A 15,502-nucleotide genomic window follows, 5' to 3' on the forward strand; every position below is an offset into this window, starting at 1 on the left:
ACCCATGCTCCCTAACACACAAAACATCCACAATGCTCCATGATAACACACACTGATGCTGCTCCGCCACATCCCTCACACAAGTACCACTGTTGCTGCGCACAAATAGTGTAGAATGAAACTGTAAAATGAACCTGAACTAGCTTTGTAAACACTCTCCCAAGTACAATTACTATCGCTTGTTACACCATGAAATGGAAACATGAAGTATATAGAGAGGTCTTTATAAGCCCTCTCAACTGTTTTGTTATTGCCTCAAAGCAATTACGTTATGCTGTGCATACTATGCAAAAAACTAAGAGCAGACCCATTGATTCTGGTGCTATCAGTATCTGGTTTGGAGATATGGTACCCAGCTGCTGGGGTAAGTTAAATAAATGAGTTGATTGAGCACAGATCAGGGAAATTACACTTGTCTTTAAATGTTTCTCTGCCTCCCACCTAGGCAGCTGACCGTGGGGCTGATCAAGAGTGGCTTGGTACAGAGAGGAAGGTAAGATTGGGTGCATCATTACAATTACTTTATGTGATTCCCACACCTGCATTGGACCATTATGAGATTCAACATACGGAATGGCAATAGCATTCCATGGTGGGTGTGTCGGAGCTGATTCCTGCACGTGAATCCCCATTTTTGACCATTTATTCACAGTCATTGTGCCTGCTTTCAGTAGTTGAAATGACCAGGCAAAGCTCTCTCACAGGGTTTGTAATTCCATTATCAGTCAGAGATCTACCATCTAACTCTTTTATCTTTATCATGTGCTTGTTTGCAGATTCTTTGATGTCTTTTTATTAAAAAGTGTTACGTTTTAGACAAGTGCAGAAGTGTCAGTGTCATGTCTGCCTCCCATTTAAGGAGACATATTTTGTTGTTTTTGTGATGGGTGGTGCCAAAACTTCATGGACACTTACAGCAGCAGCAGAAATATGTTAATTATTTTAGCTATAGGTGTATATTATCTAAATATACATTGAGATGACACATGCTTTACCATATTTGTTTAGTCTTGTTGATGTTTGTGCCTTGCCAATGTCTGTAATTACTCTTTTATTTTATAAATATGAGCTCAAATCAGCGATCAAATACTATAAAAACGTAGGCACCGGACCATTAGTTGGAGGTGCCTCGCACTAGAACTATCGAACCAGAGGGCATGCTGGTGTACAGCGTGAACCAGGCTCAGTCCAGAGCTGCTCCTGGAGTAGTGCAAAGAAGTGGCCTTCAGCCTTGCACTGTTCAGCATTCTAGCAAGAGCTGTAACAGGGAACAGCTAAGCAGGGATTTTTATTGAGAGATGATATGCTGGTCAATCTATTTTAGGAAACTCTTTTCATAGTCTTGCTATTTTCTGCTTCTGCTAAAAGTTAGCATAGCACTTAGAAGAAGCAAAAGGGTGTTAAGATGCTAGAAACTTGCTAACCATGCAAGGAAACTTCATTTTGTTTACATCATGCATTGCCACATTAATTTTCACATTTTGTGTGGTTACCATTCATATTTTGTGCACTAGATTTTTTAAAGTAAACATTTAACATTTATTCCCCCATTTCTTACTGCTATTTCAAGTGTTTTATTCACTTATGACAGAAGGTTTGAGGTCCGCTGTGTCCCTGAACTCCTCTAGTGGGACTGAGCACGACCAGAAAGCACTTCCTCCCCAATACTGCTCAGTGGGTGTGTATGGGTCTGGATTGCTAATTCATACTGATGCAGTGAATTGAGTGCTTGCGCCAGGGGTGTAAAAACCTGTCCTTGAAAATCTAGGCGGGGACAAGTTTGTGATTGGGCAATTTGTGTGCTAGTCAAATAAGCAGTTAAAAAACAAACTGTCAATAAACCACTGCACTAGCAACCAAAGCTGTTGGAGTTGACATTTTGTTTTGTACATTTGCTCATCAAACATAGGCATTTGATTTCACATTTATGATAAAGGTTATTAAGATAAATACTGGTTTGATGGAAAAGGCTCATCATGTTTGTAACAGATCAGACCTACAACATATTCAAAATGTTCCATCCATCCATAAGTTGCAGCATGTTGGACGGTGATATAATACATGACTGTGATCCATTACCTTATTTAAGGATAGATATTTGTTACAAAGATGGTATCAGGTAGGAGAAGTACAGACTCCAGGTGGGTTCAAGTAAACTTTTTTCACTGTCTCCACTGCTCCACTCCTGTCACAGCCTAGAGGTGCCTCACAAGCCGAACATTCTAAGGTAGCCTTCAGAATTCTATTTGACAATGGAGAGGAGGGGGAGAGGAAGGTACCAAGTGGGAAGAATGAAATTACAACACATCTTCCCCCTTTAGGGAAATAAAAGAAAGGGGAAGCAAAGGAGGAGCATGGAAAGGAAGCAGGGACGGGATAGAGGGAGAAGGAGAAGAACGGAGGCTAGCCAAAGATATAGTAGACATATCCAACTGATAATGTTCAGGTGTTCATGACATAGTCTTTATGCCAGACTGGCATTTTGGATTCTCGATGAGTAGTGATCTCACTGCTACGGGGGCTTGACTCGTTCCCCCTTGCGGAACTCTCACTGGAGGACAATTGACGAGGGTCATGTCGAACCAGTCTGACCATGCTCCAACATAATCCATTATCCATTGTGGCAACATTTGGTTTAGTTGCAGCAATGCGCAATGGTTGGGAGAATTTGGACATAGGTCCTTCTCGGCCGGTAGGCCTCTTTACATACACCCAGTCCCCAACATTCCATAGCTGACATTTGGTGCCATGTTTGACATTGTATTGGTTTTCATACTTGGCTTGGTGGAGTGCAATTTTGTCTCGGTCCGGGTCTTGTGAAACTCTAACCCCTCCCCCCAACCAACCCGGAAACATTTTTGTACATGGTTTTCTTCCTTTAAGGGCAGTGAAGGGTGAGACTCCCGTTGCAGAGCTGGGAGTGGTATGGTAAGCCCACAACCTTTCCTGCACAGAATTTTCTATGTCCAAGTGGTTGGCACAGGCTAACTGCATGCATTCCTTACCCATACAGTTGATTCTCTCCACCAGCCCATTGGCCCTGGGGCAGAACAAGGCAGTTTTAAATTGGCAAACATTAAGGTGAGCTAGAAACTCCACCATGGCAGAAGACGTAAATTGCACTCCGTTATCTGTTACAATAGTGGCCGGGATCCCTTCACTGTCAAAAGAGTCTTTAAGAAACTTTATTATGTGCTCAGTGGTGATTTGGTGAACCATTTTAAAAACCACTCAGTGAGAATTATAATCTACCATGACCAGTGCATAGCGTTTGGTCACACCTGCCTTGTTGATGGGACCAATGATGTCTAGGGCTACTTTCTCCCAAGGTTTGTCGGGGACTTGTACAGCTGATATGGGAACCCTATGAACAATCTTGGTTTTGTCGCTGTTGGCACATATAGTGCAGTCTTTCACTTTGGCCGAAACCATGCTGTCCATACCTGGGAACCAGAAGCGCTCCCTCACCTTTGACTTGGTGAGGCTCCTGCCTAAGTGGCCTCCGTGGGCGAGATTGATAACTTCGTATCTTAACCTCGCAGGGGGAATGATTTTGTCATTCCTGAGTATCAGGTTATTGCTGGTATTTATTTTGTGTCGCACTTCCCAAAACACTTTCGCCTCATCTTCTAACTCGTTCTTGCTGTTAGGCCAACCCTGAAGTGCATATGCTCTGACTTTGGCCAGTACAACATCCTCTGCGATAGCAGTGTTCCATTCTTCATCGGTGAGTGCCGGGAGGTTGATGGCTAAGATTGAGTACTCATATGTTTAGAATTCTTCCACTTCTTCCAAAGGAGATCTGGAGAGGAAATCCGCTTTCTTATTTTGGTTCCCTGGGACAAATTCTAGTTTGTAGCAAAAACTCTCCAGACCCAACAACCATCTGGCAATTTTAGGCGTGCTATTGTACGAACCTTTTGTTAAAAACATGTGGATGAGAGGTTTATGGTCTGTTCTGATATCAAATTGGATGCCCCACAGATAGAATTTAAAATGTTTTACTGCCCAAAAACAGAGTAGTTAGCTTCCGATTTGTTTGGGACGCGAGATGCAAAAGCCACAATGCGCTCTTCACCCTCAATGACTTGAGAGGGTGACCCTCAATCCCTTGCTGCTGGCATCAGTGGTGAGAATTGTTTTTCTGCAATGCTCAAAGTTACATAAATATTGGGATGAGAGAATGGCTCTTTTGATGTTTTCAAAGGCCTTTTGATGGTCCTCTATCCAGTTGAATTTATTATGGTTCTTCAGAAGTTTTCTTAGGCAGTGTGTAAGTTCAGAAAATGTATGAACATATTTTGACATGAACTCTTCAAGTCCTAAGAAGGACTTCAAATCCTCTTTGGTTTTTGGAGCGACTGCCTCTTGAACAGCCTTGAGCAGGCATATTTTTGGCTTGAATCCGTCCTTAGAAATGGTATGACCCAAGTATTCTATGGTGCTCACCCCTATATTGCATTTCTCTCTCTGAAGAGTGTGTCCCACATCTCTCAGTTTGCACATGACTTTTCTAAGGTGTGAGTCATGTTCTTCTTCCGTGGCCATGTAGATTAAAACATCATCCTGGAAGCAGAGGGTTTTGGGGATTCCCTCCAGGATACTTTGCATGATCTTTTGGAAAACTGCAGCTGCGGACGCCAGGCTGAATGGCATTCTGTAAAACATGAAGCATCCCATCGGAGTGGTGAAGGCCGTCAACCACCTTGACTCCGGATGCAGTTCCATCTCGTGGTACGCACTGGATAGGTCCAGAACCAAGAAGCACTCAGCTTCGCACATGGTGCTCAACATTTCATGGATCCTAGGGAGAGGGTGTCTGTCGATCCAGATGTTGCGGTTGAGGTCACACAGGTCCACACACAGTCTTATCCCTTTGCCCTGGTCCTTCTTGGCGATCACAATGGGCGCCAACCAATCCGAACTCTCAATAGGTTGAATAATACTTTGACTTTGTAATCTGGATAGTTCTATCTTTAATGGCTCCTTCATGAGGTGGGGAATGGGTCTAGTCTCATGCACTACTGGCTTGGAGTCCTTTCTAAGTTTAATTTTGTGTTGAAACTCCTTGAGTAGGCCAAGTCTTTCGCTGAATATTTCCGGGAATTCTTCGCAGATCCAGTCCCCAGAATTGTGTTGACTAATCGATAAGACTTGCTCTGGGTTGTTGGGGGTCTAGTTTGATCCCTAATTCCTTTTGGTGTTGCCACCCCAAAAGGTTGGACCCTTCCTTGACCAAATAGACTTTGCCTACAGTTGTGCGATTTTTAAAGGTGATGAGTGATTTAAACATTCCTTTAAGAGGAATGGGGTCACGGTTGTACCCACTGGGGGTAATGTCCGGGGTTTGGAGACCTTCCACTTTAGCATTTCTCATCTTGTTGTAATCTGCTGAGTTGATGAAGGTGTAGGGGGAGCATGAGTCCGCATACACTTTGATGGGGTTGCCATCTAGGCTGATGTCGCAAACCAGGTAATTGACAGCATTGATAGTACTTAGGTCACCCACTTGCAAAATTATTTTCTTGACCGGCTGTGTGACCTCCTCTAGTTCCCTACTTCCACTGTGTTTCTCTTTGTGAAAGGTGTCTCTACAGGCTCTCGATAAATGTCCCCTTCTGTTGCATTTCTTGCAAGTGGCGGGCTTTGCCTGGCAAACAGGAGAGTGGTCAGGTGATTGCTACTTCCATCCTTGTCGCCAGTGTTACAAAGATGGTATCAGGAAGGAGAAGTACAGACTCCAGGTGGGTTCAAGTAAGCTTTAGTCACCGTCTCCACTGCTCCACTCCTGTCAGCCTAGAGGTGCCTCACAAGCCGAACATTCTAAGGTAGCCTTCAGAACGCCACAGAGGGAACATTCTATTTGACAATGGAGAGGAGGGAGAGAGGAAGGTACCAAGTGGGAAGAATGAAATTACAACAATATTGTTTTAAAAAAGACCCCTGAATATTTATCTTTTCATCCTCATTATTACTCCTGTAGACACTACCTTGATGTGGACCATTGGAGACTGGCCGGGTGATAAGGGTTTGTTAGTGAGCCCTAATTTGCTTCGTATATTGGTGCATCGTGCAGCTAGTTTTCCAATTCATGCCAGAATATTAGTTGGAGACCCCCTTTGTAGCTGCAGCAAATAAGATACATGCCATACCTGATCATTCATGAGACCACTTATGGTCAACCAGGGCACATCTCTTCACAACCATGATGCAATTTGCTGCATTTCCTGTGTATGCTGGATAGCAGGTGACATCTAGTGGAAAGGTGGAAGTGACAGAGGTGGAAAGTTCAGGAGATATGCAATGACCACCTAACCACCCATAAAACTTGATGCAATTGCAGGGTGATGCTTAAGGAATAAGGAGCATTGACAATGATACGTCCAATACAACTGGTGTACAATGCCCCAGTAAAAATATTGTTGGCAAAAGTGGGAATAATGGAAAACCCAAGTTGTCCGTTCTAGAATTGGCATAGGTTACTTTCAACTGTAGCCATTTTTAAAATGAAATCACAGTGAAGATACCCCACTTCGATAAAAGTTGCATTTATCCATATTTGTAGCCCTCTATTTTAGAAGTACTACAAGATGAGATTACAAAACCTGGAAAGTAGCTACACAATTCCTAAATATGTATCCCTTGTATGAGGCCATTGTTGCTGCTGGAAATGTAGCACAAAATTCTAACAGTTTTGAACAAGCTTCTTGTGTTTTTATCAAAAAAGTGATTTATTAAGGGCAACAAACGAAGACCCATTACGTTCCTACACAAAAACTAAATATTTAGCATAGGATGAAATCCTGTCATCAACTTACCTCTTGAGGTGGTACAGAAAATGAAATGGTTCTTAGATCAATTCGACAAAAATGATCGGTACAAGGAAGAATCCAAAATAGTCCTAATGAAAAACAGAGAACCAATGGATTTTGAGAACGAGAAAGACAGAATCATAGTGCACATGAAATAATATAAAAAGCAGTTTGGTGGCTCTGGTTGTAGTCAATAAACTGGTTGTCCAATAAGGGTGTTTTGTGGTGTGATGCTCCTATGGAAATACTGAGAGCAAAGATGTTACTCAAACACTGTACTGAATAACAAACGGTGGCAACACCAGGAGGCCTCATTTTTAGTGCCAAGAAATGTAAACACAGACATTCAGAAATGCTGTTAGCGTGAGCTGCATGCATAAATGCTGTTTACCACTTTCCACCCTGCCCTATTGGCTTTGCCAGTGCTAGGGAAATTATAGCGAAAATTATTGTTTCTGTATTGACTTCGCATAGGAAATATATACCTGAAAGTGAGAAAGAGTATTATGATTGAGTGTATGTAAAATAGTCCCTCATGCATTCCAGTGGAGGCACTTCCTAAAAGGCGGACTGATAAACCAAGGAGACTAAAATTCCTCTGGGTGTAGCCAAAGCCCACTCTATGAATATTTTCAGCAATTGGTAAAAGTATATCTTGCAGGCAGCAGAGCTGTCAAGTTATTTTGCTTTGGGTAATTAATACAATACAACAGATCAATGTAAAATTCAACAAGCACAAAGATATATAATGGAACACATCACAAAACACTATAACATTAGTTGAGTAGCAGTGTTTTACTTTTTTCTTATTCCAGAAGTTATATATGGCTGTCACCTGAACAATTTCACATCGGCGTAATGGAGAAGGTGACTCTTGTGAATTTAAGTGCAATAAAGTGACAAAGTGAAGTCATAAGTGAGCTATATACATGACAAATACAAGTGACATAAATAAAAAGATCCTATTTGATAAGATGGTTCTGTCTTATATATAATTTTATCACATGGATTCCTATGACCCTGAGTGGTTTTAAAAACAATTGGGTCAAGAAAATTGCTAGGACATGAACATAAATAGCGTTGACGTTTCGACTCAAAGGTATGCGCAGGTCGACATGCGTCACAGCGGGTCTTCTACAGGACTGTAGATGCAGATGTGGGCAGCCTATAAAATTTTGGATAAGTAAAGAAAAATCATGTGTGTCCTAATGGTTAAAAATAAATAAACCATATGTTGTCACAAATGGTAAAGGACTTACCAATTGATTGGATAGGTATCGAACTATATAGTTACAGATACTCAGATTGAGTAACTAAATATTTCCTTGAATGATGCGATCAAATTGGTTTTTCACAAAGCAATTTAGCCACCCAACAGAATCAACGGTAGGCTACATTATCATACACCCATGTTCTGAGGGACACAGGGTTACCCCATTATTTCTAATACAGCTGTCAACTTAGACCTAAAAATATGTCAGGAAACAATATAAATTAATTAAACTGTTCAAAGACCTCAGATGTTGTCAGCATTGAATATATTATTCTCTACCCCCGTATTTGTAAACTGAAAATGCTTTTCCATCACTTGTTTAAAAAATATATATATATAATAATTGCAAGCTTGCCGTCATTCGCTGATTAAAAAAAGGCAGGATTTTTCAGTTTTCTAAAAACAGAATTAGAATGATGATGATCTTGTAGAAACGTATGTCAATGTATGTGACCCTGACTAAGACACATAGAATTAATCTGCGTTCTCTGACGCAGGTGACATCACGAGAAAGGACAAAACAAATTGAGTTAACAATGGACACTGTAGCAAACCTTACATACCAGTTAATATAATGAAGTGGAGGGCCTTTTCTTCAATCCTCTCTTAACATCTATCTACTCAGTGGGCAGTGCCTATATAACATTATCTGTGCAAAGTATAAAAAATCAACTGAGAAAAACGCACATTGTATGACTAGATACATGTCGGTGGTTAGGAAGCTATGGGGCAGATTTACAAGCCCCTATCGCCACAGGAACTTGACTTCTAGTGACGTCCTATGGTGATATGTGCTTCGACTTATTTACAAGGCAGTGTTAAGCCACTTAACGTGGCTTAACACTGCCTTGTAAATAAGGCAGCCTTTCAAGATGTACTTAGCATGAAAGGGGAGGGCAATCGGTGTTGCGGTGGGCGTTCCACCGACACATCCATTGAGTTGGACGCTACCCCCCTATTTTCAAAGGCTGAGTAAATAGGAGGCAGCGCCAAAATTAAGAGCAGGGAAATGCTTTATTTCTCCTCGTTTTTGCTGTTTCCATGTGTGCTGTGTTGTGCAGCACACATAGAAACAGCAAAATGCCATTGTTTGTTTCTGTGCAGGAGAAGGTGACCCTTCCTGCACATAAACAATCGTTACACAAAAAAGACATTTTGTAACTTCTATGTGTGCTGCATCAGGCAGCACACATAGAAGTGACAAAACGCCATTTAAAGATTGTTTATGTGCAGGAAGGGACACTTTCCTGCACATCAACAATCTTCCCCCAAACGGAGACATGGTGCAAGGGTGCCTGCGTTGGTGCTAGGCTGCTAAATTTAGCAGCAGCACAGGGAAAAACGAGGGCTGCACCATACTGTTGTATATATGGTTCAGCCCTGTGTTTGATAAGAAGCAAAGAGTGGCGTTAAGCCAAGGATATTAACGCCACGCTCCGCCACAAAAATTGTAAATATGCCCCAATGTTCTGTTGTTATTCCAAACTGAAACTTTTAACTTTCACAAATAAAAACGCAAAAATCCACAACTAGATGAGTATAAATAAACAGTGAAAAAACAAGGGCTCGAACAGTAGTCCTAAAAAAAAATCAAAAAGGTTGAAGAAAATAGCTCTGAAGAATTTGAGCCTGGGCGCTCTGAGCTTGAGCAAGATGGCGTCAGTGTGATTTCTTGATGCTCAGCCGCCCTTGCGGTGTTGGAGCACATCGGCAGTCGGCTCCGTTACCTGGACGTGGGATGCAGTGTCTGGAGGCACCGGGAACGCATCGTGAAACCCGGCTCTTCTGCCAAATCATTTCAGGAGCTGCGACTGCCAGACGCGGGTGTTTGAATTTCCTGGGGAGAAAGTCTCGGGACGCATTTGCCTGCAGGCCGATTATCATGTTCCAGGTCCACAACGAGACAGCATTCAGGGCTCAGCGGGAGCAAAGGCAAAGGCAGAGCATATCGAATCGGGGAGCAAGAGGCTCCAAATCCAAGACCACAGCTGATAGCGCCGGCCAGGGAGATGCAGAGGCACCGGACTCCACATTGAAAGGTAAACGAGAGACGGCGGCGCTAAAAAGACAGCGGGGCGACTCGGGGGAGGAGGAGTGCCTAAGGAGGGCTCTCAGCCCTATATTGTTAAACATCTTACTATCAACAAAGTACCGGCTCCTACCACCTAAATCGCACTGCCTCCAGGGGGTGAGCATGAAGACTCTCTGATGAAGGAAAAAGGGAACATTAATTCAATGCAACTGGGCGAACATATAAAAATAAATCCTACTCCGGGTGCAGAGTGCTCTATCGGCGCTTTGGATACTATCAAACCATCAGGCCCCCCTCGGCCCCCTTTATTACCGATATGAACCTCACAACCTTGCTTGCCCCCGTTTCTGACCCCCACACCCCAGTCTCCAAGCGTAAAGAGACGGAATCCAATCTTCAGACCACTGAAACAGCGAATCATTTCCAAAACATGGAAAACAACCCGGAATGTCAGCTCCCCAGACTCCCGAAATAACTGGCAAACATTTTTTTTCCGTATTTGATAATAATCCACATTTGTAAAGCGCGAACAATCACCCGTAAGGGTCTCTAGGCGCTGGGGGCCGTCAGGAAGATTAAGCAAGCTATTGCCCAGAGTCACATGGTGCTGGGCTAATCTGAGGCCGGCGCCAGGGATCGAACCGTGATCCCCAGATTCCGGAGTCAGTCGCCCTGGCCGTGGCGCCACACCTCCTCCCTGGCTCTGAATCCACAACAGAGGTATGCTTGACTAGCGCAAGTGACAACGATGTCTCTGATAACAATGATAGCAATCCCTCTAGAGACACTGAGACTGTTCAGCGCCAGAAGAGGGCACACAATAAGATAAAAAGACATAGCCAGCTGAAGTGGGATTATTCAGATTCTCAGCTTTCTTTTTCTCATGGAGAGGAGGCTTTGAAACCCTTACACAGGGGGAACTTGGGTACAGCACCCCAAACTACGGAAGAGCCATCTTTAACTTCCATTTTGGCTTCTATAAAGCAGTTTCAGGAAGAGGTCCGCACTGACAGCCGCCTGGCCAAAGGGGCCGCTAAAAAACTGCAAGGGGGCATGAGAAAGTTAAGCAAAATTTGTACCAACATCGGGGATAGGGTTACCATGGTGGAAAGTCGTACAGAAAGTTTAGAAACGGAAGTAACTGCCTTAAAAGAACAAGGGTTTTCCCAAGCTGCTTGTCTAACAGATCTAATGACAAAGATGGAGGAGCAGGAGAACAGACAACGCCGGAATAACCTCCGCCTAATAGGGATTCCTGAAGGGGCGGAGGGGGGACAATCCACGGCGCTTCATTGATAAACTCCTGCGAGACACCTTCCCTAAACATTCTAACTGCAGCTGGGATCACGAGATCCAGCGGGCACACCGTTTCCCTTTTAATTTAAGGAAGCAACATGATGGCAGCAGCTACAGCAGAGATAAGCCCAGGGCCTTTCTGGTATTTTTTGGGAATATTTTGCCTAGGCAGTTGGTCTATGATCAGACCCGTCCCAACTCCCAGAAGGGCTCTAATGGGGTGTTGTTCTTCGCTAAACCTGATCTTTGTCATGCCACAGTGGAGCCGAGGTGGTGCCTACGTCAGCTAATTGCCCCTTTCCAACAGCAGGGTGCCCAGGTTTTCTTAATGAACCCAGCTAGACTAAAGGTTATCTTGAATGGGTCTTCCCGCATCTTTCTATCAGAGATTAAGGCAGAGGAGTTTCTTGTGGACGTCCATTCCAGAAAGGGGAATAGTTAGTCAGCACCCTAGTCGATAAAGGTTAACATTTTCAATATATGGTGGTCCGCTCCTCTTTTCTCTTTTCTTGCTCTGCTTTTTTCTTACCTTCTGCTATTGGGGTGGGTAAGCTGGGGGGGAGGGGGGGGGCTCACCAGGCTTTCTAATGGGAATTTCTCTCTCATAACTGCCGGCTATACTTTAAAAATTATTAACAAACAAACACGGCTTGGATGGGTGGCGGGAACTTACATATGATGACCATCATTCAGGGAACTCCTGATTGCTCTATTTTTTGTAGGGTGTGTGGGTGGGGGAGGGATGCTTTTCAAGTAGAACAGTGGTGGGAGAACAATTGGTGTTAACCATTATGATTGCTTTAGTTACTCTGAAAGTTAACCGAGTGACGAAAAATGCAACAGGGACAAAAAAGAAGGAAAAAATATTTATATATATGTGTTGGAGAAAGGAAAAAGTACTTTCTATGCATTGTAAACAAGATAATGATGTATGTTATGCCCAGAAGGGTGGGGTTGCTTTCGGCAGATTTCAGACTTCTTTTAACTGTATTGCATATGGAAACTGGATGTTGTCTAATCTTGGGAAACATAGTCATACACCAATATGAATAAGATAACTAACCTGAGAATAGTATTAGTGAACATCTGCGGTCTGAATGATGCTCAGGAGAGGCAGAAGGTGGCACACGGGCTACGTTTGCCGGGGGCTGACATAGTTAGCCTCCAGGAAACCCACATCGAGGGCTCGCAGAGACATCTTCTGAATTCATTGGGGTACAGAGTACCTGGGGGGACATCTCAAGGAGCACGGGTGAAAGGTGTAGGGATTTTGGTTCAAAAGAATTATCCTCTTAAAGCTAAACGGGTAAAATCTGACTCCCTTGGAAGATGGGTCATAGCAGAATGCAGTTTATCACCTGACTTTTCTTTTACTCTATGCTCCATTTATGGAAGCAATGCGGATGATCCTGGGGTAATAGATTGGATCTCAGGAGAATTAGCCCACTGGCCTCTCCCAATTATCATCTGTGGGGATTTTAATACTAGTTTACCTAGCAATTGGAGAGCTAGCAGTCAGTGGAAATATACTAGTAGGAGGCCTTAACAAACTTAATGAACACTCATGGGCATAGCGATGTGTGGGCCAATTTAAAACCCAATTAACCTGGGTATACGTATTATTCAGCCCCGCACCTCTCTCTCGCAAGGTTGGATTATTTTCTAGTTTCTTCATCTCTGATTCAGGACTGTACCATTGATACAGCCCTGCGATTCATGTCGGACCACAATCCACTTATTTTAAACATAAAGGGGCTGGGATCCAGTGGAGAAATCTTGTCCTGGAGTTTCATAATAGCGCTCTAGTATGATACCGGATACCAGATGTGTATGAAAGACTGGATCCAGCAGTTCCTCGAGACAAACATAGGGTCTGCACCTGTCAAGGTGGTGTGTGACGCACTGAAAGCATGTATCCGCGGTGAGACCCTACGGTACTCCATACCAAAAAATAAACAAGAAAAAGCGCAGATCTTGAAGCTACAGGACAAAATCGCTAAGGGGGAAGAAAAATTAACTAAGGCTGTTCAGTTGATGGTGGAAATTGAAGCAGCACAGCTTGAAGTGGTAGCCATTAAAGCCGAAATTGGGTTGATACTTGCAGAGAAGGTCGCTGCAAAATGGGCTTCTGCTCGGGAAAAAACCTACGAGTGTAGTGAACTTATTGGTCATCAACTGACCATTCGAACCAGACAGCAGGTCTCCTCCAATTAAATACTCTCGATACAAGTCTCTACGGGGAGACTACTAACGACCCTATTAAAATTCAAGGGGCATGTGGAGAGTTCTATAAGAGCTTATATAGAGAGGAGAATATTAGCTCACAAGAATTCAGAGAGGCAGAGATATTCAACTACTTGAACACAGTCTCGCTTACTCAACTTAGCGGGGAAGATCATGATCAATTAGAAGATCCACCTTCATGGGAAGAAATTGCCCTAGCCCTAGCAAACCTGCCAGATGGTAAAGCCGCTGGTTTGTATTGTATCCCTGTGGAATTCTACAAAATCTTTTCCCTACAAATAAAAGATCTGTTTACCACACTGGTAGTTTCCATCTTCAATGGGGCCCCTCCACCAGATTCATTGTCATCTGCTAAAATCGTAATCTTTCCAAAGAAAGATAAGTCACCGCTAGTTATGAGCCATATCAGCCGATCACACCTATTAACTGTGATTCTAAAGTCTACTCAAAAATCCTTGCATCTAGAATATATTCCAGAATTGAACAGCTTGTGTCCAAGTGGCAACATGGGTTGATTCCTAAAAAGGGGACTACCGAACACATTCGGCGGGCCATCACCTTGTTTGATGTCGCTCAAGTGTCAGGAGACCCGATCGCTCTAATCTTACTAGATGCTGAAAAAGCATTCAATCGGGTCTCCTGGCAATTTCTCTGGGCCGTCATGACCAGGATGCAATTTGGCTCTAAGGCGATTCAAGCTGTGCAGGCCCTGTATCTAAATTTCACAGCCAGAATCTCAATAGATGGGAAATTAACTAAACCGATTGAGATATCACGGGGTACTCGGCAGGGTTGCCCTTGTTCGCCATTGCTATTTGCGATGTATATAGACCCCTTCATCAAGAAAATAGAAAACAATCAAGAAATTCTGGCTGTGAGTAGATATGGTCTGAGCACTAAAATCATGGCCTACGCCTACGATCTTGCATTGGTTACTGCGGACCCTGAGACAGCCATCTTAGTTATAGAACAGGAGGCTCAAGAGCTTGGTAAGATCTCCGGATATGCACTTAAGAAAGAAAAGACGCAGAGCATCTTAAATAAAGAAATTTCATGGTCAGATAGTACGGTTGTTCAAAAGGCTAAATACTTAGGGGTAAACATCGTGGCTGATATTGAACTAAACGTTAGCGAGAATTTGAACCCACTGGCAGCTGAAACCAAGAAAGCACTTAACCGGATCAATAATTTGCACCTGACCATAGTGGGGCGGTGTAACGTCCTTAAGATGATTTTTTTCCCCAAGTTGCTTTATTTCTTTAGGGCCATCCCCCTGGAATTTAGTAAGATAATGCTTCAGAAATTTGAACAACTTTTGTTTCTCAATTTATTTGGACTTACACTCAGCCGAGGAGGTCTTTTAAGTTTTTATCCCTTCCTCGGGAGCGAGGCCAAGATTTTAGTGTTCAGACCGTATCTACTCACAGCCAGAATTTCTTGATTGTTTTCTATTTTCTTGATGAAGGTGTCTAAATACATCGCAAATAGCAATGGCGAACAAGGGCAACCCTGGGAAAGATGGATAATGATATTAAAATACTGCTTGTGAATTGTCGCTCTTTACCCAAACATGCGATTGAGATACACTTACTTATTGAGGAGAACAGCCCGGACGTTTTTATTTCTTACTGAAACATGGCTCAACAAGGAGTCTAACTTTGATATTGTTTGAGCTTTACCCCCTAATCATGTTATTGTGAGGCGGCCGAGGCGGCATTGCTATCATTTATAAAAACAATTTCAGTTATAGGTCCACTATTAACCCTTTACCTTATTGTGAAAGCTTAGCTTTCTCAATCAGTTTTTCCCCCACCAACACTTTCTCCGGAATCTTAATTTACCGCC

The 15,502-nt window shown here is 43.1% G+C and overlaps 1 protein-coding gene across 2 annotated transcripts in view; it reads right to left on the reverse strand.

Annotated features, from left to right (window-relative positions):
- Positions 1-15,502, reverse strand: part of LOC146805739 (stomatin-like) — a 475,458-nt gene that overhangs the window by 239,811 nt on the left and 220,145 nt on the right. For both annotated transcript variants that reach the window (XM_085623041.1, XM_085623040.1), the window contains one exon: positions 6,819-6,901. In XM_085623041.1, the coding sequence (XP_085479167.1) occupies positions 6,819-6,901 (83 nt within the window). The remainder of the gene's footprint in view (positions 1-6,818; positions 6,902-15,502) is intronic.

The sequence above is a fragment of the Triturus cristatus genome, chromosome 8 (genome assembly GCF_964204655.1).
Source record: "Triturus cristatus chromosome 8, aTriCri1.1, whole genome shotgun sequence".
NCBI lineage: Eukaryota > Metazoa > Chordata > Amphibia > Caudata > Salamandridae > Triturus > Triturus cristatus.